General features: G+C 41.2%; 1 protein-coding gene across 1 annotated transcript in view; it reads right to left on the bottom strand.

Annotated features, from left to right (window-relative positions):
• Positions 1–5,211: 5,211 nt before the first annotated feature.
• LOC139463734 (leucine-rich repeat and death domain-containing protein 1-like) overlaps positions 5,212–26,877 on the bottom strand; it is a 63,111-nt gene continuing 41,445 nt past the window's right edge. The window contains exons 2-3 of the mRNA XM_071244984.1: positions 22,642–24,582; positions 5,212–11,270 (exon numbers count right to left, since the gene is read on the bottom strand). Coding sequence (XP_071101085.1) covers positions 10,972–11,270; positions 22,642–24,580 — 2,238 coding nt within the window. The 5' untranslated portion in view covers positions 24,581–24,582 and the 3' untranslated portion in view covers positions 5,212–10,971. The remainder of the gene's footprint in view (positions 11,271–22,641; positions 24,583–26,877) is intronic.

The following is a 26,877-nucleotide window of genomic DNA, read 5'->3' as shown; positions in this document are numbered from 1 at the left end:
TATTTTTGACCATTGCCTCCATGGTTTAACATAAGTTTTGGTCTGTAAGAGTTTGCCTGTGTGTTCGGTTATAGTAGTGATTCCAGAAGATTTTTGGGTAGCTGTTTAAATATTTGGTTAGCACTAGTCCAGGGGCTGTTCCTTTTGTTTTCTATTATTTAGAACATGGAACCCTTCCTCTATTGTATATTGTTGGTTAACTTCTAGGTTATCATCTGTGGGTAATTTTGGAGATTTTTAAATTGTTTTTGGAATTCCTCAGGGAAGTTACTATTACTACTTATGGCTGAGAAGTGGTTTGCTAGGTTATTTGCTTTTTGTTTAGGGTTTGTTGAGTTATTTATGTTCGGTGTTTTTTGGTTCGTTTAATGCCTCGGATTGCGTGTATTTTGTGCCATACTGTTCTTGCGTCTGTGTGATGGTTTATTTCTTCGCAGACTTTTTTTTTTACAGTTTTTGGCTTTTCCCGTTTTGACTAGGCTTTGTACTTCATGGTTTAGTTGATGTGCTATCTTTAGATGTGTGTAGCCTCGTTAAGCTTTATTAAATGCGCTTTTGCGTTTTTTTCTAGTTTTTTTTTAATTTCCTCGGTCCACCAGGGTACCGTGGTTTTGCCTATTATTGGTGTTTTGAAGGGGTTAGTATTTTTTGCTTTGTAAATAATGCATTCTGTTAAGTTTTGGCAGTATTGTTCGGGGTCTTTATTTTCGAGGTCCGCTGGTTTGATCTGTTTGCAGAGTGCTTTGAATTTGTCCCAGTCTGCCTTGTAATTGAATTTTGGTTCTTAGGGTTCATTTGGGGTTTGGATATGATATGTTTCCTATGGTTATGTGGATTGGAAAGTGGTCGCTACAGAGTGGCTCCTCATGCACTTCCCACAAATTGCTTTGGGCGAGATCAGGGGTACAGATTGTTAGGTCTATAGCCGACATATTTTAATTAATTTTATCATATCTAGTTGGATGGTTGTTATCTAGTAGTATTAGGTTTTTTGTTCGATCCATTCGGCGATGAGTTTGCCGTTTTGGTCTGTTTTATCTTTAAAACCCCAGGAAGTGTGGTGGGCGTTCGTGCTAGTCCGTTGGCATTCCACTGTAATATGCGTAGTCTTTCCATTATTTAGAGGGCTTAGAATTTGGGGATTAAGTTATATTTAGGCGTAGGTTACTGTTGTTTCTATTTTAAGATTTCTTCTTGTTGAAGTCCTGGAGGGACTAGGAAGATTTAGTTAGGACTTAATGCTGGCGCTGATTTGTTTGAGTATATGTGCTAGTAACAGTGTAAGGATACTGAGGGTTTTGTATCCTGTCTGGTTTGATGTTTTACGCTTATGAGTTTTTTTGGGTTTTGAAGGAGACATTCAGTGTGTCTAGAGGGTCATATTCTGTTGTGAATGAGTTTTCTCCGCTTATGATTTGGGTTGGAGTGTCAGTGTTGGTTGGTTGTTTAGTTGTCGTGTTGTGGGTTGATGTTGTGTTTGTTTGTTTGTTGTTAGTGGTGGATTTGTTACCCTTGTTTTGGTCTGGTAGTTGTTGCCCTAGTGGCTGTGGTGTTTTGGGTGGTCGGTCTGGTTATGGTGCTTGCGGCTTGTTTTGCCTGCGGGTGTAGATGTTGGGGCGTTTTGTTGTATGGAGAACTCAACCGTTAGAGATCTCCTGGATGCTGGTGGGTTGGGTGTGTGAAGATGGGTGCATTTTCTGTAAGTAGGTCTCAAACAGATTTTGTTTTTTAGATGTGGGTTTTGGTAGTGGTATATTGTTTGTCTATGGTGTGGCGAGTTGTGGTTTTGATGTGCGCGGTGCTGGTTTTCATGTTTGTAGTTTTGCTGTGTAGATGTTTATGTGTTTGTTGCATGTTGTGTGAGGGTGTGTCTATGGGGGCAGTGATTTGATAGTGATGTGTGGGCTATAGATTTGCAATGTATGCACTACGGGGCGCATGATCCTAGAAAATGTGGTTTTCGCGCATTTGGTTTTGCATTTGTACTATGGTACATTGTTTAACTGGTTTAATATAAGGTTTAACTTCTAGTTATTTTTGGCGCCGAAAGAGATTGTTTCTGGGGCTTTTGGAATGTGTTCTAATTTTATGAAGTTGATGAATACAGTTGGTGTGGGCTGAGATTTTCAGTTCCTAGCTGTGTATACTCTGCGGGTACTGACAATTTGGGATTGTGTGCTGTGACTTGAGTAGCCTCTTGGGTGTATTGTGTGAGGTCCACATCCGTGTCTCTAGGGCTAACTTTTATGACACCTCGGGTAAATGTTTGCCAGTATGGGATTTCGGAAGTGACGTTTACTTCAAAGATATGTCTTATTTGTTGAGCTGCTCTGAAAGCGTGCTCGTTTGGAAGTATAATTTGGAAACCCCAAAGCTGGGCATACACTGACAATGTGTTGGACAATCTCATTAAATTCATTGCATAATCTACATTTCATATTTTCATTTTGATGCAAAATCACACACTGACAGTTACGAGTGAGAAGTGAGTGGTCCTGAGCAGCGAACATAAAGCCTTCTGTTTCACTTTTCGTCCCTTGGGCAAGCCAGAAACCTATGATTGTGGGTTCGAATCCCGGTTCGCCCCGATTATGTTTCTAAATTTGTCAGCACCATACCCGTGCTCGTGGGTTTCAACGAAGTGGTAAACGTCTGAGTCCTGCATCACTTCGGGCTTTCCTCCCACATTAAGCTGACACGCCGCGATATAGCTGGAATACTGTTAAAAGCGGCGTTAAACCCAACTCACTCACTCACTTTGTTTCACTTTTCAGGCTAGACGACTTCATCCAAGCAAAGGAGTTTGCAGGGTTGCTGAACACAGCCCTTCGTCGGGCAGTTAATTGCAGACCTTGGGCTTCTGCAAATGATAATGCCCTGAAAAACAGCGTTACCCTTATATTATTTTAAGATAGCAGGACTACTGCTGAGTGCGCTATTAAACAACCAACGACATATACTGGCTGCATCACGGGACAAAAACAAGAAAATTAATAAGAACCACTAGAAGCAATCAGCTTTAACCTAAAGAGGATTGTTTGAATTAGTTTTTACAAAAATCTATTTCAAAGTGTTGGTGTGGGAGGGTCACCATCTTAGCCAACACATCTGCACCAACAATCCATTACTGATACAATGGGCTCTGGTATTTGTATAGTATATATTGGGTCGCCTCTGTTTGCATGGTCATCAAAGGGAGACAGGCAATATAATCTAGCACCATCGTTTGTTGTTCATAGAGAAATGAGATGTGTTTAAGAAGTAAGGTGTCAGTGATTCCCCCATTAGAGAACTTAATGGCAGGTTGGTGACCATCAGTCCTACTTCTTCAATAAACCAGAGCCATAAACACAACAGATAATTACAGGTCACATCACCGGGACATATTAGCAACCTGCATTCTGATTGGTCCACCAGCGGTACTTCAAATATGTTAGACCATGATTTTGTCAACTGCTTTTTTTTTACCAATAAAACACATTTACTTGAAAGCACTTCTTTTATAAACCTGACAGATGAGCAACTGTAAATAATTACTTTTCTTAATAAATGCTTTGAAGCATACTGTGTTGTTGATCTAAGAATATTATCAGCAAATGTGGTAATACATTTCAGACAGAAAATATCTACCACACCACAATGCCGGGGCATGCTTGCTTCAAGAACATTATGATGTCATACTGGTGCTGGCTACTAGGGCACCCAACGCTGCAAGGGACACTTCATAGTCCTTCGTGTGGACCATTTGCATAATGCTAGGTTTGTGTCTCACACTGAGCAAGTTAAGTATTATGGTGAAAGATAATGGTTTGAGTATGTTAAAGCCAACATACGTGGAATAATTAAGAACTGAGTTTCACTTTGTGTGAGTTCAATGGGGTATGAACCTTCATCGAGCAAGGGCAAAACTGTATGAACTTATGAGCTTGCGACAACATTCATAAAATGTTTGACCCTCACACAGTTTCATACTCCAAAGAACTCACACAAAGTGCAAGTCAATTCTTATAACTTTTTAGATCACTGTTTTTATCTCAAATTACGTAGACCTTGATCTATACACAATTATATTTAGTACGTGTGACTTCATGTTTACACTGACAGCCATACAACAACCAGCTGTATTGCGGAGTAAACTAATTCCTCAAAACGAGAGGTGACTTGACAAGTTTTGTAGCTTCTGTACAACACATGTACTGATAAATATCACCATTAGATGAGAAATGTTTGTTAAGAACTACCTCAGTAAGTCAGTTACAATGACAGCACGTCGTAATACATTTTCATCAAGTACAAGACGTCAAAATGGCTGACATGAAAAACGCGACGGGAGGGATTTCCAAATTTCTTTACGAATCTGTGGCTATTACAGGTGTTAGTCATTGCTGATCAATTGGCCGATAACTGAAAGGTGATTGTAAAAACGTGTCAAATAGATACTGAGGTACAATAATTTCATAATTTGAAGTTTACACGATACATAGCTTTTCAATTGGACGAGAGGTCGGTCACATTGACGTTCATGAGTGTATACGACAACATTTGACGTTCAAACGTTTTCCACAAGGCCGTGCTCTTGAAAAGATTTAAACACTGACGGACTTCTTCCACATTCCTGGGGACCCCCTGGGAATTCCAGGCACAAATACATACAGAAGTGTCTTTTTCTGATCATTTATACTCTTGAACCTTGAAGTCAGCATTTTACTATACACTGAGAAATGCCAGAGAGTTTGACTGCATGATCGTTCACGAATATCCTCGCTACGACCAAAGACCATATAATATTATATGGTCTCTGCTACGACCCATCCTAGTGCACAAAACGAAGAACTGCAAATCCAAACTATCGTAGTATTGACTGGATCCGTGTCAAGGCTGACAGTGACAGTCTGCAGCAATCTATGAATTTACCTTAGTGTCCATTTGACGTGTCAATGATTGTGTCTTGTACGTAAATGTATTACGATGCGTTGTCACCACTTCGTCTATTATGAAAGATTTCACAGTATTTTATCACTTAGATTCAGGACCTCTTTTCAAATGTCCCTTATGAGCCAAACAAGATTATACATTTGATATATTCTCTTCCCCGACTTCATGAGATCAGAAACCTGACCAGGATTTGGGTATTAATATGCTCAGTATTTGTAAAATGTACAAAGATGTACAAATCACAAAATAATATTGAATGGAAAACAAAACCAAAGATTGAAACATAGAAAAAGCCACCATTTATACCCTACCTTTTGGATGAGAACATTGAAACATAATATCATCTTATTTTTCTGCAACCATTAGAATCTCATCAGATTTCAAAGTTGAATTTGCTACATCATTCCTACAAAACCACATATCCCATAAGGATATTTTAGTTGATGAAAACTGCTGCAGAAACTCAAATTGTACAGCAATGATTCCCATGTATAACCCTCACAGTATGTACATTCATGATCACTTGTTATTATTTGTATATGTTACAACTACATTGCATATATTATAACTGTATGTTATAACTATTTACTACCCATAGGTATAAAAGAGTTCATAAAAATCATATGTGCACAAGTGCAAATATACACTTCATGTGCACAATCTATTATTTATGTCATTCGGACGGCATTGCTGACGTCATTCAAATAATTGTGATGTAAGGTTAGAATGACATCACATACCTGAAGATTATTGACCTCATTTGTGGTTTTCTAAGACGGTGGTCATGATAAGTGCATTTTTCTGAAGGGGAGCTCAAAAAGATTAAGGAAATAACGATTAACAAAGAAATTATTACACTTGCATGAGTGTCACACTGATTTTACGAAACCCATGTGAGAATTCACGTTTTACCCACACTCTCGCCAGGAAATACAAGAATTCTGAAGTCATTTCATAAAATAATTGTGAACCACATGCTTGTATAATTATCTGTATATGATATAACTTTGTATGTTACAACTAGGTATGCTATAACTATATGTCACAGCTGGAGGTGTCACAACTCAATTTGCTAATGATGTATGTTTCTCAAACTGTTACAACTGTATTGTTAAAACTGTATATTAAAATATTTTATAACTATGTACTACAACTGTTATAACTGTATTGTTACAAATACATGTCATATAACTAATAAAAATTCAGGTTAAACTATTGTTACAACTATATGGTATAACTTTTTTTGATTTGTTGATTAGTGCCGCACTCCAGGAGTGCAATATGACGGCAGTCGGTAAATAATCAAGTCTGGACCAGACAATCCAGTGATTGACATCATGAACATCGCTCCAAGCAGTTGGCCTGCATTGACATGCATCAACCAAGTCAGTGAGCCTGACCACTTATGTTATATCTAGATATGTTACAACTAAGTACGTCATAACTGTTACAACTGTATTGTTTTAACAGCATGTGTTACAAATTTATAAGAGGCGACTATGCTTGTCATAAGAGGTGTCTATGCTTGTCATAAGAGGGCACCATGCTTGCAGTAAGAGGTGCCTATGCTTGTCATAAGAGGCCACCATGCTTGTCGAAAGAGGCACACCATGCTTGTAGTAAGAGGCCACCATGCTTGTAGTAAAAGGCCACTATGCTTGTAGTAAGAGGCCACCATGCTTGTCGTAAGAGGCCACCATGCTTGTCGTAAGAGGAGGCCACCATGCTTGTAGTAAGAGGCCACCATGCTTGTAGTAATAGGTGACTATGCTTGTCATAAGAGGCAACTATACTTGTCGTAAGAGGAGGCCACCATGCTTGTCGTAAGAGGCCACCATGCTTGTAGTAAGAAGCCACCATGCTTGTCATAAGAGGCCTCCATGCTTGTCATAAGAGGCCACAATGCTTGTCATAAGAGGCCCCCATGCTTGTCATAAGAGGCCACCATGCTTGTTGTAAGAGGCCACCATGCTTGTAGTAAGAGGCTACCATGCTTGTCATAAGAAGCCACCATGCTTGTCGCAAGAGGCCACCATGCTTGTCGCAAGAGGCCACCATGCTTGTAGGAAGAGGTGGCTATGCTTGTTGTAAGAGGCCACCATGCTTGTAGTAAGAGGCTACCATGCTTGTCATAAGAGGCCACCATGCTTGTCGTAAGAGGCCATCATGCTTGTAGTAAGAGTTGACTATGCTTGTCGTAAGAGGCCACTATGCTTGTCATAAGAGGTGACTATGCTTGTCATAAGAGGAGGACACCATGCTTGTCGTAAGAGGCTACCATGCTTGTCGTAAGAGGCAAACAAGGTTGTTGTAAGAGGCCACCATGCTTGCCGTAAGAGGCTACCATGCTTGTCATAAGAGGCCCCCATGCTTGTCGTAAGAGGCCCCCATGCTTGTCATAAGAGGCCACCATGCTTGTTGTAAGAGGCCAAGATGCTTGTCGTAAGAGGCCACCATGCTTGTAGTAAGAGGCCCCCATGCTTGTCGCAAGGGGCCACCATGCTTGTCGTAAGAGGCCACCATGCTTGTAGGAAGAGGTGGCTATGCTTGTTGAAAGAGGCCACCATGCTTGTAGTAAGAGGCTACCATGCTTGTCATAAGAGGCCACCATGCTTGTCGTAAGAGGCCATCATGCTTGTAGTAAGAGTTGACTATGCTTGTCGTAAGAGGCCACTATGCTTGTCGTAAGAGGTGACTATGCTTGTCGTAAGAGGCGACCATGCTTGTCGTAAGAGGCCACTATGCTTGTTGTAAGAGGCGACCATGCTTGTCATAAGAGGCAACTATGCTTGTCGTAAGAGGAGGCCACCATGCTTGTCGTAAGAGGCTACCATGCTTGTCGTAAGAGGCAAACAAGGTTGATGTAAGAGGCCACCATGCTTGCCGTAAGAGGCTACCATGCTTGTCGTAAGAGGCCCCCATGCTTGTCGTAAGAGGCCCCCATGCTTGTCATAAGAAGCCCCCATGCTTGTAGGAAGAGGTGGCTATGCTTGTTGTAAGAGGCCACCATGCTTGTAGTAAGAAGCTACCATGCTTGTTGTAAGAGGCCACTATGCTTGTCGTAAGAGGCGACCATGCTTGTCGTAAGAGGCGACCATGCTTGTCGTAAGAGGCCACTATGCTTGTCGTAAGAGGCGACCATGCTTGTCGTAAGAGGCAACCATGCTTGTTGTAAGAGGAGGCCACCATGCTTGTCGTAAGAGGCTACAATGCTTGTCGTAAGAGGCTACCATGCTTGTCGTAAGAGGCCACCATGCTTGTCGTAAGAGGCCACCATGCTTGTCGTAAGAGGAGGCCACCATGCTTGTAGTAAGAGGCCACCATGCTTGTAGTAATATGTGACTATGCTTGTCATAAGAGGCAACTATACTTGTCGTAAGAGGCCACCATGCTTGTCGTAAGAGGAGGCCATCATGCTTGTAGTAAGAGGCCACCATGCTTGTAGTAATAGGTGACTATGCTTGTCATAAAAGGCAAATATACTTGTCGTAAGAGGAGGCCACCATGCTTGTCGTAAGAGGCCACCATGCTTGTCATAAGAGGCCCCCATGCTTGTTATAAGAGGCCACCATGCTTGTCATAAGAGTCCCCAATGCTTGTTATAAGAGGCCACCATGCTTGTTGTAAGAGGCCACCATGCTTGTCGTAAGAGGCCACCATGCTTGTAGTAAGAGACCCCCATGCTTGTCGCAAGAGGCCACTATGCTTGTCGTAAGAGGCCACCATGCTTGTAGGAAGAGGTGGCTATGCTTGTTGTAAGAGGCCACCATGCTTGTAGTAAGAGGCTACCATGCTTGTCATAAGAGGCCACCATGCTTGTTGTAAGAGGCCATCATGCTTGTAGTAAGAGTTGACTATGCTTGTCGTAAGAGGCCACTATGCTTGTCATAAGAAGTGACTATACTTGTCGTAAGAGGCCACCATGCTTGTCGTAAGAGGCCACTATGCTTGTCGTAAGAGGCGACCATGCTTGTCATAAGAGGCAACTATGCTTGTCGTAAGAGGAGGCCACCATGCTTGTCTTAAGAGGCTACCGTGCTTGTCGTAAGAGGCAAACAAGGTTGTTGTAAGAGGCCACCATGCTTGCCGTAAGAGGCTACCATGCTTGTCGTAAGAGGCCCCCATGCTTGTCGTAAGAGGCCCCATGCTTGTCGTAAGAGGCCCCCATGCTTGTAGGAAGAGGTGGCTATGCTTGTTGTAAGAGGCCACCATGTTTGTAGTAAGAGGCTACCATGATTGTCGTAAGAGGCCACTATGCTTGTCGTAAGAGGTGACTATGCTTGTCGTAAGAGGCGACCATGCTTGTCGTAAGAGGCGACTATGCTTGTCGTAAGAGGCGACTATGCTTGTCATAAGAGGCAACTATGCTTGTCGTAAGAGGAGTCCACCATAATTCTCGCAAGAGGCCACCATGCTTGTCGTAAGAGGGCACTATGCTTGTCATAAGAGGCCACCATGCTTGTCGTAAGAGGCCCCCATGCTTGTCGTAAGAGGCCCCCATGCTTGTCGTAAGAGGCCACTATGCTTGTCGTAAGAGGTGACTATGCTTGTCGTAAGAGGCCACTTTGCTTGTCGTAAGAGGCGACCATGCTTGTCGTAAGAGGCCACCAACGGGATCGGGTGGTCAGGCTCAGGTTGATACATATCATTGTATCCCCATTACGTACATCCATGCTCATGATATTAATTACTGGATTGTCTGGTCCAGACTCGTTTGTTTACAGATGGCTGAATGTGGTGTTAAACAACAAACAAACAAACAATATCTCATAACTCTATGTGTTACAACTATTGGTTATAAAATTGATGTTACAAGTAAGTTATAACTATGTTACTACTGTATATGTTAAAACTGTGTGATACAACTACATATGTTAAAGTTGTATGTGTTTCAACTACGTATGTTATAACTGTGTATGTTACAAGGTTTGTTACAGCTATTGTGGTTATAACTGTGTTACAACTATACATGTTATAACTGTGTTTGGTCTATTAAGTATTAGAAGCATATCTCTATGAGCTATTTAGTATTAGAAGCATATCTCTATGCGCTATTAAATATAAGAAGCATATCTCTATGGGCTATCAAGTATAAGAAACATATATGTGGGCTATCAAGTATAAATAGCATACATGTATCTCTATGGGCTATCAAGCATAAAAAACATATCTCTATGGGCTATTAAGTATTAGACGCATATCTCTATGGGCCATTAAGTATTAGAAGCATATCTCTTTGGGCTATCAAGTATAAACAGCATATATGTGGGCTATTAAGTATAAGAAGTATATCTCTATGGTCTAATAAGTATAAGAAGCCTATTTCTATAGTCTATTAAGTAAAAGAAGCATATCTCTATAGTCTATCAAGTATAAGAAGCATATATGTGGGTTATTATGTATAAGAAGCATATTTCTATGGGCTTTAAAGTGTTAGAAGCATATCTCTATGATCTATCAAGTATAAATAGCATATCTCTATGGGCTATCAAGTATAAAAAACATATCTCTATGGGCTATCAACTATAAAAAACATATCTCAATGGGCTATTAAGTATTAGAAGCATATCTCTTTGGGCCATTAAGTATTAGAAGCATATCTCTATGGGCCATTCAGTATTACAAGGATATCTCTATGGGCTATCAAGTATAAATAGCATATCTCTATGGGCTATTAAGTATTAGACGCATATCTCTATGGGCCATTAAGTATTACAAGCATATCTCTATGGGCCATTTAGAATTAGAAGCATATCTCTATGGGCCATTAGGAATTAGAAGCATATGGTCAGCAGAAGGTGACATAGAAACACTGCAAGCATCCCAATCACTCCTTTTCCAGAATGCCCCAGAACATGATTTCTTTATATCAATCACACAAAATCACAAATCGCTTTGCAAAATGTGTCATGAACCATCTGGAATCTTGCCAACATTCAGAGTTGAGCAGGTGACAGATGACCTCCCTTGTACTTCACATAGAAGTGTGAAAGGCCCTGCTTGATTATCAAACACATCTAACAGCTTTCCTGGATCTTAAAACCTGAGTCTTTGTGCATAAATCTTCATCAATCTGAGGCTCTGTGCTAGTTCATCATGTCCAACAATATGCAGAATACGGAGGAGTTCTTCAGCTGTGGCCTCTTCACCTTTGAATTCTTTCCAAAACAACATGGCAGAGTAGATTCTTTCTGGGAGGTTTTCTTTCCCTGGATGGATCTGTTCAAATTCCATCATTTTTTCCTCTGGAAAGTGAAATTTCTTCATCAAATAGCGCAGTTCATTCTTGTTAAGATCACACTTCATCCTCTCAAACATCATGTTCAGGAGCAGCTCTGAATGAAAACAGCAAAGTTAAGTGTGAGTTACTGTTCAAATATAAAATACATATCTGTAGGATTATCTCCGCTCTGCCCAATTTCTGTTCTTTACATATTGAGAATCCACAAGAAAATCATACAAAACTTCCTAGATATTTCATAACAATTTTATGGAAAACAACTACAACAGATAATAGATAACAAGTAGATAATTGGATGAAGCCAAATGTACAGTAAGAATAACAAATAGCACACAGGTTATGATGATCGAAGCACACAAAACGTCATACAAAAAGACTCTTTCCAAATAAAAAGAACACTATTGTCTTTCATGCTAATGAAAACTTAAAGCACTGTTGCTCACCAAGTACACTCAAAGAGAGCTGAAAGTTAAAAAACTTGAAATCTGTCACCATCAAACAAGGAAAGTATGGTTGCTAACTGACTGTGTAAAGTGGTCTGTTTTAAGCCAGAAGACAGTATGATCCAAATGCAATAGTAAAGTATGAGTGCACTTCAGAGACATAATATATTTCATTTTCCCAACATCATCAAAATGCCAAAATGTATGGGGCCTTAAAGAAACTTAAAATCATAATCAAGATCTTATAAAAAATATTAAATAAAAATGTTAAATTACTAATCAAAATCAGTGATCCCTGTGGGAACCCGATTCTGAAATATTATCACATTAAATTTGCAATTCTTGCTAAATCTAGCATAATAAAAATCTTCTTAAAAAGGGAGTGCCAAATACATGATACCACACATTCCAGATGTAGTGCATACAATACACTGATAATGATAAACACCAGGTGTTTACAGTGCCTTGTATTTTTGTCTCTCATTCAGGAAAGCAAATGATGCACTATGATGATTGAAAGACACAGGTGATATCTTAAACTTGGTGAACATTCTATGAACCCGCCATGCTTGTCGTTGATTATAATACATGGTGTCAGAAGTCAACACAGAAACTGGGCCGAAAGGAGTTTTGAAGGCAATCTAGGCGAGAACTGGAAACAACGGCTCCAAAGGTTTGAGTTTTACCTAACAGCCAGCTGAATCACTGCGAAGTCAGAGGCCGTGAAGTGTGCGACCTTGCTACACGTGGTGGAAGAATCAGCCATGCAGGTATTCAATTCGTTTGAATGGGCAAATGAAGGTGACACTAAAAAGTTTGATAGAGTTATACAGAAGTTTCAACAATATCGTCAACCAAAGAAAAGCTTGATTATAGAAAGACATGCATTCTTCATGAGATCACAGAAAATCGGGGAAACTGTAGACCAGTATGTGACAGATTTGAAAAACAAAGCTAAAAACTGTGAGTTTGCTGACTTAACCTAAGGGTTAATAAAAGCCACCATTGTCTGTGGTGTGACAGTATGAGGATGCGCTTATTGAGAGAACCTGACCTAGCTTTGGCTGATACACTTGACCTGTGCAGGGCTACTGAGGTTAGTGCACAACAATTATAAGTTCTGAGTGAAGAACAAACAGAGTAAAAATGTCCATGCAATTTGCACGAGGACGTGCACAAGGAGGCACACACAAGACAAGGAAGGAGAAAAAGCAAAGAGGATATTATGAAGACAGGCAAAATGCACAGTATCCAAGATGTAGGGCATGTGGCTATTATCACATGAAGGATAAATGTCAAACTGCGAGAAGAATTTGTGACTAGTGCAGTGGCAGACACCACTTTGCAAGTATACTGACACGCAAATGAAACGCAAGTCGAGTATGCAGTATACATGTTATTTATTTTCAACAGTAAAGACAAAAAATACTAATAGGGCAAGATTGACAAAAATTTGACTGAAGACAGTTTAAAGGATTAAAAGGCAGATGACATAATTGTTTTTTTCAAATGTTAAGGGCTTACACAGTTTCGGGTCAATACCAACGTCAGTCAATACCTGGTGTGACCACCATTAGCATTGATCACTGCCACACATCTCCTGTACATTGAGTGGATCAGACGATTTGTGAAGGCCCTAGGGATCCTCCTGCACACATCCAGAGTAGCTGTGCATAGTTCATTGGCAATTGTAGGGACTGGGCGCACATTGTGCCGACGCCTTTGAACCTCATCCCACAAGTGTTCGATGGGGTTCAGATCAGGGCTGAGGGCTGGCCATGGTAGAACACGGATGTTGTGTTGTTGCAGAAAGGCCATGGTAGCTCTGGCAACATGGGGACAAATGTTGTCCTGCTGGAAAATGTGTTGTTGATGTTGTGCAAAAAATATAACAACGTGGGGTCTGATCACTTGGTCGATATACCGCTGAGCAGTGACGCCGTGTCCCTGACCTTGACCAACATTCAGAAAGCACAAGTCTCGCATTAAGTCCAATCCCTGCCCATATCATGACGCTAGGTCCACCCCATGGATTCCTTTCCACAACGTTTCTGTCAGCGAAACAATCACCTCGACGCTGCCAAATTCTGACTCTTCCGTCTGCATGGGAGACACAAAAGCGACTTTCATCAGAGAAGAGGACACACCTCCACTCACGATGACGCCAATTGTGATGACCCTGTGCCCCCTGAAGTCGTGCTTGTCGATGCTGTGGTTGGAGAACAGGACGACCTGCTGGTCGGCGACATCTGAGGTTGTTGGTACGGAGACGTCGGATCACAGTGACGCGGCTAATGTGTCGATTATATGTTCCTATGGTCTGTTGAGCACTTTCACTTGCAGTTAGGAACGAATGTCGCTGGTGTTGACGTGTAATCTGCCGATCTTGTCAAGGTGTGGTGACCCTAGGACGACCGTTCTAAGGAAGGTCATCTGTGGTCTGTGTAGCATTGTATCGATGCAGGAGACGGTAAATTGTGGTTATGTTAACGTTGAAATGACGGGCAACATCTTGGACAGACTCTCCAGCTTCCAAACATCCGATAGCCTGGTTTCTCTGAATATGAGTTAGGCGTGGCACTGTTGCCCAAGGAGTGGTAGGTACAAGAATCGGCCACAGTTTTATACCTACCACAGTTCGTGACAGTTTGTGTATTTTCGATTTCGCGAGAAATGGATGCATGATACCCACATATTCATTGAAATGGTGCGTTATGGCGATTTGTTTTTTATGTTGCGTTTTTACTCAGGGCTTATAATACCATCAGGCTTCACTACATGCTAAAACTCGTATCAATTTATGGTTCCGTGTTGGTTACCTATTTGCTTAAAACCACCTGCGTTTCTTTTGTGTGTGAGTATATGTGCAAAACAAGACAACGTATGTCAGATATACGAGACCGCCCTGACAACAAAATAGACATGTACATGTGGTGGAGAATTCAGAGTCTGAAATTGAGGATTTTGACCAACTATTCATAGGAATGCTGGAGTCAGATTGTGATAATGAGGACTGGAAAGAAACCCTGACAATTAACAAGAAACAGGTAGAGTTCAAGCTTGATACAGGGGCACAGTGTAATGTCATCTCCAAACGAGTGTATGATTGTTTGAAACGAGTAGATGAACAGTTGTCAAAATCTCAAACGAGGACTAGTTTCGTATTTTGGATATAAGAAGGCCCCACTTGAACAATCAAAGCTAGAGTGCACAAACAAGGGAATTAGTTACAAGATATTGTTTCAAGTTGTCAAAGACGACAGACCTAGCATACTTTGAAAGAAAACATGTCCAGACATGAACTTGGTGCAACGAATACATTCAGTTGAGATACCTGTGTTACCAAGTCCAGAGGTGAACAATGATATTCTGGGAGCATTTCCAGAACTATTCAAGGGACTGGGTTGCATGCCAGGAGAACATCACATTGAACTTTTGGATTATGTTACACCTGTTGTTCATCCGCCAAGAAAAGTGCCAGCAGCATTAATGGGTAAAGTTAAAATTGATCTCAACCAATTGGAGAAGATTGGTGTCTTAGTCAAACAGACAGAGCCAACCAGCTGGGTGAACAGCATGATTACTGTAGTCAAGCCACACAAGACGGGCAGTGAAAAGAGAACACTATCCCATGAGAACTGTGGAAGAAATCATGTCACGCTTACCTGGAGCTAAAGTTTTCACCGTTCTGGTTGCTGAGTCAGGGTTCTGGTGGCAGATGAAACTGGATCAAGAGAGCTCCAAACTGTGCACCTTCAACATGCCATATGGTATCGCATCACCGCGTGCGTGCGTGCGTGTGCTTGCACTAGTCCAGACTGATGCCAATTTATAGTGCTAGCTCACTGAGATACCATACCACAGTTTAACATGAATACACCCCTCAGACACAGTACACTGACTCTGAGCCGACCAGTCCTTGTTTAGCCCCTTAATACGGTGTGCCAGACAGGGTAACAACAAGTACCATCTTTTAACATCTTTTGGTATGACCCATTTTAAGTTCAATGTTCCTAGCACCTTCATAAAGGTTCATCTCTCTGCACACTGTGGTTTCTATGAAGATGATCTTGAAAGATTTACAAAGTTTGAATGTTATCTCATTCTTTTAAAAATATATGTTAGTGAATTTTACTTGCAAGAACAATCCTGAATGCCTTTGTGTTCTGTAGTGTTTGTGTACACTATTAATAGTAAGGTGTTTTCCCTTGCTCCTGCTAGCTCCCATGGTCAGTCGTTAAGTCATGTTATGACGTCATGTATGTTGATTGTAGTCTGCCTACTCTCAGCGCTTGGCTGCAGACGGCAAACACCACCGTGATGATGATGAACTGTGTTGACCTTACATGTAGTTAGTCCTCCCTCTCAGCGCTTGGCTGCAGACGGCAAACACCACAGTGATGATGATGAACAGTGTTGACCTTACATGTAGTTAGTCCTCCCTCTCAGCGTTTGGCTGCAGACGGCAATCACCACCGTGATGATGAACTGTGTTGACCTTACATGTAGTTAGTCCTCCCTCTCAGCGCTTGGCTGCAGACGGCAATCACCACCGTGATGATGATGAACTGTGTTGACCTTACATGTAGTTAGTCCTCCCTCTCAGTGCTTGGCTGCAGACGGCAATCACCACAGTGATGATGATGAACTGTGTTGACCTTACATGTAGTTAGTCCTCCCTCTCATCGCTTGGCTGCAGACGGCAAACACCACAGTGATGATGATGAACTGTGTTGACCTTACATGTAGTTAGTCCTCCCTCTAAGCGCTTGGCTGCAGACGGCAATCACCACCGTGATGATGATGAACAGTGTTGACCTTACATGTAGTTAGTCCTCCCTCTCAGCGCTTGGCTGCAGACGGCAAACACCACCGTGATGATGATGAACTGTGTTGACCTTACATGTAGTTAGTCCTCCCTCTCAGTGCTTGGCTGCAGACTGCAATCACCACAGTGATGATGATGAACTGTGTTGACCTTACATGTAGTTAGTCCTCCCTCTCAGTGCTTGGCTGCAGACTGCAATCACCACCGTGATGATGATGAACTGTGTTGACCTTACATGTAGTTAGTCCTCCCTCTCAGCGCTTGGCTGCAGACGGCAATCACCACAGTGATGATGATGAACTGTGTTGACCTTACATGTAGTTAGTCCTCCCTCTCAGCGCTTGGCTGCAGACTGCAATCACCACAGTGATGATGATGAACTGTGTTGACCTTACATGTAGTTAGTCCTCCCTCTCAGCGCTTGGCTGCAGACGGCAAACACCACCGTGATGATGATGAACTGTGTTGACCTTACATGTAGTTAGTCCTCCTTCTCAGTGCTTGGCTGCAGATGGCAAACACCACCGTGATGATGATGAACTGTGTTGACCTTACATGTAGTTAGTCCTCCCTCTCAGTGCTTGGCTGCAGACGGCAAACACCACAGTGATGATGATGAACTGTGTTGACCTTACATGTAGTTAGTCCTCCCTCTCAGTGCTTGGCTGCAGACGGCAATCACCACCGTGATGATGATGAACTGTGTTGACCTTACATGTAGTTAGTCCTCCCTCTCAGTGCTTGGCTGCAGACGGCAAACACCACAGTGATGATGATGAACAGTGTTGACCTTACATGTAGTTAGTCCTCCCTCTCAGTGCTTGGCTGCAGACTGCAATCACCACCGTGATGATGATGAACTGTGTTGACCTTACATGTAGTTAGTCCTCCCTCTCAGCGCTTGGCTGCAGACGGCAAACACCACAGTGATGATGATGAACTGTGTTGACCTTACATGTAGTTAGTTCTCCCTCTCAGCGCTTGGCTGCAGACGGCAATCACCACAGTGATGATGATGAACTGTGTTGACCTTACATGTAGTTAGTCCTCCCTCTCAGCGCTTGGCTGCAGACGGCAATCACCACAGTGATGATGATGAACAGTGTTGACCTTACATGTAGTTAGTCCTCCCTCTCAGCGCTTGGCTGCAGACGGCAAACACCACCGTGATGATGATGAACTGTGTTGACCTTACATGTAGTTAGTCCTCCCTCTCAGTGCTTGGCTGCAGACTGCAATCACCACCGTGATGATGATGAACTGTGTTGACCTTACATGTAGTTAGTCCTCCCTCTCAGTGCTTGGCTGCAGACTGCAATCACCACAGTGATGATGATGAACTGTGTTGACCTTACATGTAGTTAGTCCTCCCTCTCAGCGCTTGGCTGCAGACTGCAATCACCACAGTGATGATGATGAACTGTGTTGACCTTACATGTAGTTAGTCCTCCCTCTCAGCGCTTGGCTGCAGACGGCAAACACCACCGTGATGATGATGAACAGTGTTGACCTTACATGTAGTTAGTCCTCCCTCTCAGCGCTTGGCTGTAGACGGCAAACACCACAGTGATGATGATGAACTGTGTTGACCTTACATGTAGTTAGTCCTCCCTCTCAGTGCTTGGCTGCAGACTGCAATCACCACCGTGATGATGATGAACTGTGTTGACCTTACATGTAGTTAGTCCTCCCTCTCAGCGCTTGGCTGCAGACTGCAATCACCACCGTGATGATGATGAACTATGTTGACCTTACATGTAGTTAGTCCTCCCTCTCAGTGCTTGGCTGCAGACTGCAATCACCACCGTGATGATGATGAACTGTGTTGACCTTACATGTAGTTAGTCCTCCCTCTCAGCGCTTGGCTGCAGACGGCAAACACCACCGTGATGATGATGAACTGTGTTGACCTTACATGTAGTTAGTCCTCCCTCTCAGCGCTTGGCTGCAGATGGCAAACACCACCGTGATGATGATGAACAGTGTTGACCTTACATGTAGTTAGTCCTCCCTCTCAGCGCTTGGCTGCAGACGGCAAACACCACAGTGATGATGATGAACTGTGTTGACCTTACATGTAGTTAGTTCTCCCTCTCAGCGCTTGGCTGCAGACGGCAAACACCACAGTGATGATGATGAACTGTGTTGACCTTACATGTAGTTAGTCCTCCCTCTCAGCGCTTGGCTGCAGACGGCAATCACCACAGTGATGATGATGAACAGTGTTGACCTTACATGTAGTTAGTCCTCCCTCTCAGCGCTTGGCTGCAGACGGCAAACACCACCGTGATGATGATGAACTGTGTTGACCTTACATGTAGTTAGTCCTCCCTCTCAGTGCTTGGCTGCAGACGGCAAACACCACCGTGATGATGATGAACTGTGTTGACCTTACATGTAGTTAGTCCTCCCTCTCAGTGCTTGGCTGCAGACTGCAATCACCACCGTGATGATGATGAACTGTGTTGACCTTACATGTAGTTAGTCCTCCCTCTCAGTGCTTGGCTGCAGACTGCAATCACCACAGTGATGATGATGAACTGTGTTGACCTTACATGTAGTTAGTCCTCCCTCTCAGCGCTTGGCTGCAGACTGCAATCACCACAGTGATGATGATGAACTGTGTTGACCTTACATGTAGTTAGTCCTCCCTCTCAGCGCTTGGCTGCAGACGGCAAACACCACCGTGATGATGATGAACAGTGTTGACCTTACATGTAGTTAGTCCTCCCTCTCAGCGCTTGGCTGTAGACGGCAAACACCACCGTGATGATGATGAACTGTGTTGACCTTACATGTAGTTAGTCCTCCCTCTCAGTGCTTGGCTGCAGACTGCAATCACCACCGTGATGATGATGAACTGTGTTGACCTTACATGTAGTTAGTCCTCCCTCTCAGCGCTTGGCTGCAGACTGCAATCACCACCGTGATGATGATGAACTGTGTTGACCTTACATGTAGTTAGTCCTCCCTCTCAGTGCTTGGCTGCAGACTGCAATCACCACCGTGATGATGATGAACTGTGTTGACCTTACATGTAGTTAGTCCTCCCTCTCAGCGCTTGGCTGCAGACGGCAAACACCACCGTGATGATGATGAACTGTGTTGACCTTACATGTAGTTAGTCCTCCCTCTCAGCGCTTGGCTGCAGATGGCAAACACCACCGTGATGATGATGAACAGTGTTGACCTTACATGTAGTTAGTCCTCCCAGCAGCGGCCAGGATTTCCATGGGTTCTGAGGCAAGATATTAAAACTGCGTATGGAAATGTGAAAAAATTTGCATGGAAAAAAGGTCAGTTTTAAACTTTAGGACAATGCATTAACCTTTTGCTAGAAATCATAATCTCGTGCGACTTTGTGAGGGACCACGTGACTTTAGATGTACACACCGGGTAAAGATTGAAATAGCTATCAGAAATGTTTTAAATCTGGATGAATGCAAATTAAATCAAACCTAACGATAGAGAGCTAATACATTCTTGACAACTGTCCAGCCAGTTACATTTGAACTTTTGATATCTTTCAAATCTCCTACCGATGTCAGTGATGTACCTTATAAGAAACTCTTATCTGAACTCAGTAGGTACTACCATCCTGTTCAAAATAAAATTTGGAAAAGACACTCTTTTAGCGATAGACAACAAAATGAAAATGAAACATCCAAGACTACATTCTGGATTTGAAAAGAATATGTAGACATTGCAATTTTAGGGCTACCTTGGATGAAAGACTGGGAGACAAATTCATAGGTGAAGAAGCAATTCAAAGAAAACTGTTAACTGACAGGGGATTAACATGGTCAAAAGCTTGTGACATGGCCACTGTTGTGACAAATTACAATCAATATAGACCTTAAAGGTCAGGAAGCTAGGCTGCCACTAATCGTGGCCAAGGACAACAAGACGCTGTTGTTTAACTGTAACTGGTTAACGGTAATCAAGTTGAACTGCCCCAACCTGTTCACTGTGGAAGAAACCTTGCCTCTAAAGGAGGAAATAATGAAGATATACATTTCAGTCTTCCAAGGGGAGAGAATTATGAAAGAATTCAAAGCTGACATTAAAGTGAAACCAGAGAGTTCACCTAAATTCATAAAAGCATGTAATACACCTTATGCTATCAAGAATGCTGTTGAGAAAGAATTAAATCAACTTGGAGCAGAAGGGATCCTGAAGAAAACTGAAAGGTCAGATTGGGCTATGCCAATTGTTATTGATCTGAAAGCGAGAAAGCAAAACAGAGAAATGAGGGTCCGTCAGGACTACATGGTTACTGTCAACAGCCCCCAGAAGAGGAGGTACACCCTTTACCTACTGTAGAAAACTTGCTGACCACTATGGCGGGGGCCAAATACTTTACAAGGTTAGATTTGACAAATGCGTACCTACAGTTAGAGTTGACAGAAGGAAGTAAACCACTACTAATCATCAACACTCAAAAGGGACTGTATGAGTACCAGGGATTGTCTTTTGGAATTTCGACAGTACCTGCTATATTTCAGCAAGTCATGGATCAGATATTACAAGGGCTAGACAATGGAGACTCATTGCTAGACGATATCTTGATTGGGACAGCACCTGAAGAAAGTCACCAACAAGTACTACATGAATGAGTGAGTATGGTTTTACGCCGCTTTTAGCAATATTCCAGCAGTATCCAGGCCGGGGACACCAGAAATGGGCTTCACACATTGTCCGGAATCAAACAGTATTACATGAGGTACTAAGAAGACTTGAAGCCTATGGGGGTCAAAGTGAAGCTTGAAAAGTGCAGGTTCATGACAATGAGTGTTGAGTATCATGGACACAGAGTTGACAAAGATGGTATGCATCCTCTGCAATTTAAGATTCATGGAATTGTAAGTGTGCAAGTCCAAAGAAGGTCTCAGAACTAAGAGTCTTCCTTGGAATGGTAAACTATTATGGAAAATTTATGCCAAACTTGTCACCCAGTCTAGCACCACTGTATAATTTGTTAAAGTCCAAAACTCCATGGAGATGGTCTGGAAAAGAAGAGATGGCATTTTAGAAAAGCAAGTCATTCCTGTCAAGTGATATACTATTTGTTCATTATGACAACAAGAAGCCCATCACATTAGCCTGCGATACATCATCTTATGGCGTTGGATGTGTCCTTTCGCACACCATGGAAGATGATATCGAAAGACTGCCATTGACTGCCAGCAACACTTGAACTATGCACAGTTCATGCTACAGAACGGGTACAGAACACGCTTACACCACCATATCACCCAGCATCAAATGGAGCTGCATAGTGATCCGTCCAAAATGTGAAAACTGCACTAAAGAAACACTTCCTCAAATCCAAGAAGAGAAGAAATGACTATCAATAAGAAATTGGCAAACTTTCTACTGGTTTACCGGACGACTCCACACTCTGTGGCGAGTGTATAACCAGCTAAACTGTTCTTTCAAAGAAGATTACAGACCAGGTTATCTCAGCTGAAACCAGACTTGGGAAAGAAAGTGGAAAAGGTTCAACTGAAACAGAAGAAATTCCATGATGTTCATTCCTTAAAATCTGTTCGCCAATTGAATATCAACTCTACTGTTTTGGTTAGAAACTTCAGCTAAGGCACAGAAAGATGGTACAGGGACAAATTATCAAGAGATGTGGAATATATAAATATGTGTCCTAACATAGTACTAGACATCATAGACTAAAAATAGTATCAGAATTCCACTTTCTCCAGAGGAGATGATGAACATGTTCACATGGTTACAACATTCACATGAGTTGAGTGAACGTTTAAAGCCACAATCAGCAATACTACATCTATATCACGATCGCTTGTAAATAATCAAGTGACTGAAAACATGAGCAGTCATCAAGTCCTACTGCCTTACTACCTCATCCAAGTTTGTTACCTAGGAGAACCAGAACTAGGGTGCTGAGGACTTTTTATAACCTGAGTTATTACTAAATAAGATAATTCTACAAGAAAGCAACATGTTGGTTTCTCAGGATATGTACAGATCACAGAAGTGAAGAGTGAGTGGGTGAGTGAGTTTGGTTTAACGCCGCCTTTAACATTATTCCAGTTTTATCACAGTGTAGAAGTGTAACGAGACAGACAGGAGCAATTACTATATCTGTGTCAAATATTGTATTGGTTCAGGAAACATGTTTTTTTTATACATCTGCTGTTAAAAATACCCAATTAATTCACCTTCTCTTTCCAATGCTCTTCGAATGAACCTTCCAATGGGCTGAGGAACACCACTAACACACACATCTATGGGTGGTGTCTTCAAAGGGTTGTTATGGAGACGGAGATCTGTCAGGTTAATCAGTTGATCAAAGTTCTCTGGGAGGGATGTCAGCTTGTTGTCATTCAGGTGCAGAACATGAAGCTTCCTAATCTCACAGACTGTCTCAGGAAGGCTGTTTATTTCATTATGGTCTGCAACAAGTGACACAAGATTTCTCATACCTGAAATTGTATTTGGTAATGTTCTTAAGGTATTATTTGAGACAATCAACTCAAAAACACTTGAGAATTCCATCTCATCAGGAAGAGATGGCACTTGAGATCCACTGCTCTGGTCAAAGCGTAGTTTCACAAGGTTTGGAATGGCACAAACTGACTTTGGAAACTCAAAAAATTTGTTCTCTGACAGGTCAAGGTTGGTAAGTGATGTCAACAGGGATACTTCTTCAGGGAGTTCCTCTAACATATTCCCAGACATGTCTAATGACTTTAAGTGAACAAGTGCACACAATTCTGGTGGGAAGTTACCGACATGGTTGCATGAGAGGTTCAGCACTGTAAGACTGTGAAGTTCTGCAATTTCTGGAGGAATGTCAGCAAAACTATTGTGCGCAACATCAAAGATCTCAAGCGTAGAAACTTTACAAACTGATAAGGGGAATTTCTCAAACTGGTTTTTTCTTAAGCTCAGATGCCTTAATTTTGATAAATGTCCAAATTCAGTCGGGACTGCAGACATTCTGTTCCCATCCAATGCAAGGATATTCAGATTCTCAAGCACTGAAATGGCTTTTGGAAGTTCTTCAAGTTTGTTGTCAGAAAACACAAGAGTGTGAAGTTTCTTCAGATTACCAAACTCAATAGGAACTCCAGTCAAAGAGTTGCCAAACAGACTCAGAACCTCAAGGTTTGAACACCAACTTAGACCTTCTGGTATCTCAGAGATATTGTTTGAACCAATGTACAATTCCTTCAATTGAAACAGTTCAGCTATGTTCTCTGGTATATGCTGAAGATGATTGTTCTCTAACCCAAGTATTTCCAATTCTTTCAGCAAACACAGCTCAGCAGGTAGATCCTTTAACAAATTGTTATTCAGACCCAAGATCTTCAGTTTCTTCAAATTACCAATCTCAGACTGTACAGCTGACAGCCTGTTTCCAGACATGGCCAATTCCCTGAGTTCTTCAATCCAAAACAGCTGTACAGGGATAAATTCAAACTCATTGTCATCGAGCAAGAGCTGTTCAAGCCTGGTCAGATTCTGAATTTCATGTGGCAGATTTGTCATGTGATTTCCTGACAAGCCAAGGCGTTGAAGACCTTCTATGCGACAAATCTCTGGATTCAAGAATTCAAATTCATTTCTCTCTAATCCTAGAATTTTTAGCTTGCTAAGACTACCAAGGCTGTTTGGCAAATTCTTCAGCCTGTTCTCGTTCAGCCCAAGGACAGTCAAGTCTTTAATATGACCGAGTGTTGATGGAACTGAGGACAGTCTGTTGCCATTTGCGAAAAGTTGAGACAACATAACAAGCCCACATATTTCTGAAGATATTGCTTCCAATTCATTGTTAGATACATCTAGCAGTTGCAGTTTTGGGAGATGATACACAAGTCGATTAATGGTCTTCAAACCGTTGCAAGACAGATTTAATCCTTCTAGGATTTCCAGTTGACTTACATTATCAGGAATATCTGTTATGTTGTTGTTGCTTAATAACAAAAAGGAGATATTTTCCAGATCAAATACTTCCTCTGGTACTTTGGTCAATGAGAGTTCCTTCAGACCAAGACACACTTTAGTGCCCTGGGAGAAAAGGTAAGACTGCAGGTTAAGAGGATTCTCTGTATTTGTAGATTTGAGTTGATATCTGCCACAATTATCCAATTCCATAGCTGAAAAAAACAAAATAATAAAGTAAAGACATTTATTAAGTTTAACTGAATTCAAATGGATTATATTGTTAGGTCACTGTGACAGAGACTCCTAATCATGTGTGTTGTGTCCTGCTTTTAGGCTGGAGTATTTTAACACTCTGGATGTCGAGGTTTTTTTCTGACACACATTTTCCAAAGATCGGAAAAGTGAAGGTTGTGCGAGAATTGCATTTACACGGCACTGGATCTCCCTCTGGCTATAAAATTACGCAGAGTTGGACAATATGAAATTTCCTATTTAAAGGTGTAAATTTAACTGCAAAAAGTAAACCGGTTTTTAAAAAAAGACAATTCCAAGTGTTGTCCGAGAAATTATTCTGCGTTGAAAAACAGACAATTTCTCCGCTTTTTATCGTACACTGATAAAAGTACTGTGCAACGATTTTTTTATTTAGAAGCTTTACGGAAACTGTGAGCGAATAAAATACTGCCTAATATCTGAACGACATAATTATATATCAAATGGAGTTATATGCATATATGTATAATGTCATACATTCAATGCCAAAAATAGCATGCGGTAAATGACGAACACTGATTTTTCGCTATGATATCAAAAGGCTATGGAGAGGTTACACACGTACAAAGAACAGGGGGCATAACTCTATTATACTTAGCACTAGTTTATTGTAACTCAGGTCACTCGCTGAGAATTAGCTGTGGGTAAGGACAATTTATTTTCGTGGTGTTTTGTTCACATTGAACCAAACTATTCCAACACAAATATCGATATTGAAACTGCATACATTTAGTTATAAACAAAACCCACAAGAAATGATGAAATGGATGGCCCTATCTAACCTATAACTTTAGATTCCAACATTCTCCTGATTGTGTAAGTGTAATTTGACTAATGTTGTTCCATTATTAATGGAGCACTAGCCTTATCATCAAATGTAATGAAATATCAAAAACATAACACCATTCCTTCTGACTTCATGGCTGGTTTTATGTCTTTGATAACGTCGGAGAAAGACGACACTGGTATTTTGATTAATATATATCTCGCCTAATGTTTCGTTCATGGTATGGAAAATCTCGACGTGTAAAATGGAATTTGACGCTTTTTTGACACAACATAAAGAGACTGCTTTCACCAAGTAAATAATGTCTTGAATATGTAAACAATTAGATAGTTTATTGTGTATCTTAATTGGACAAGACACGCAACTGTTTGGCATCAATTTACGTAATGAAATACACAAAAGAATATTTCAAAACAACCAAATTTAAATTCAGTGTTGGACATATATTTGTCCATTATCATGTTTATTATTTCTCTTCATCTCGTTTCAGAATTACACAATAAACAATGCAAAGAAACCTCTATTGGTAAAGAATTATCAGGATAATTGTTTAAGGTTGAACCAACGAGGTACCTGGCATGGGTTTTGTTTTTATACATTCCTGGAGAAATAAAGTAAACAGTTTAATATCCTGTGATCACAATATTGAAAAAAGAATGAACCCATTGATTATATAAAGCAAAACGAGAGGAATAATTTGTAAATTGTTTGTGACTAACACGCACCTGGCAAATCGTTAGATATCACTGTTCTGTGTAACAAACAACATAAAAAACAATTCCAAGACCAAGACTATTCTTTCAGAAAGGTGTGCATATATTTTAACGAAAAATATTATCCATTTTGTTAAAGTGATATATTCAGTTTTAGTTATGAAATAAAATGAAATGGCTATTCAAGGACATTGGTTATATGAACTTATAATATTGATGATTACACATCCCAAGAAATACGTACATGCTGCAGTTACATCTACACTTCATCTTGTAACACTTGTCCAAAGGAAAGAAATATCATATTCAACACTAAACAATGTTCAAACAAACAGGAGATGATCAAAGGTTTGTTCATACATATGTTGTGGCCTATATTGTCTTGTTGTGGCCTATAAAATGATATCATTTTGAACATTGACAAATATCCAAAGTGAAATTAATTGTGTGAAAAAATGTATAAAAGATATGCAAAATCTACATCATAACTGAAACTGTAAACAGCATGATGCAATGATTGTGTGCACTCTCATTCAAGAACCTTCGCCTCAAAGAAATTACCAAATATATACAAAAATATTGACGAGTGACATCAGTACTGGCGACCAACTTTTACAAAATGGCGTGTTCACTGTAAACAGTATGCAGGATTTTACATGGGGACTTTCGTCCATTCAGGGATCGTATATACATAAATGTGACATGTAAGTAATCAGAAACATTCTGACAATCTA

The sequence above is a fragment of the Haliotis cracherodii genome, unplaced genomic scaffold (assembly GCF_022045235.1).
Source record: "Haliotis cracherodii isolate W230 unplaced genomic scaffold, xgHalCrac1.p SCAF_16, whole genome shotgun sequence".
NCBI lineage: Eukaryota > Metazoa > Mollusca > Gastropoda > Lepetellida > Haliotidae > Haliotis > Haliotis cracherodii.
The sequence above is the reverse complement of the archived record's forward strand: the minus strand, read 5'-3'. Positions and strand labels throughout refer to the sequence as shown.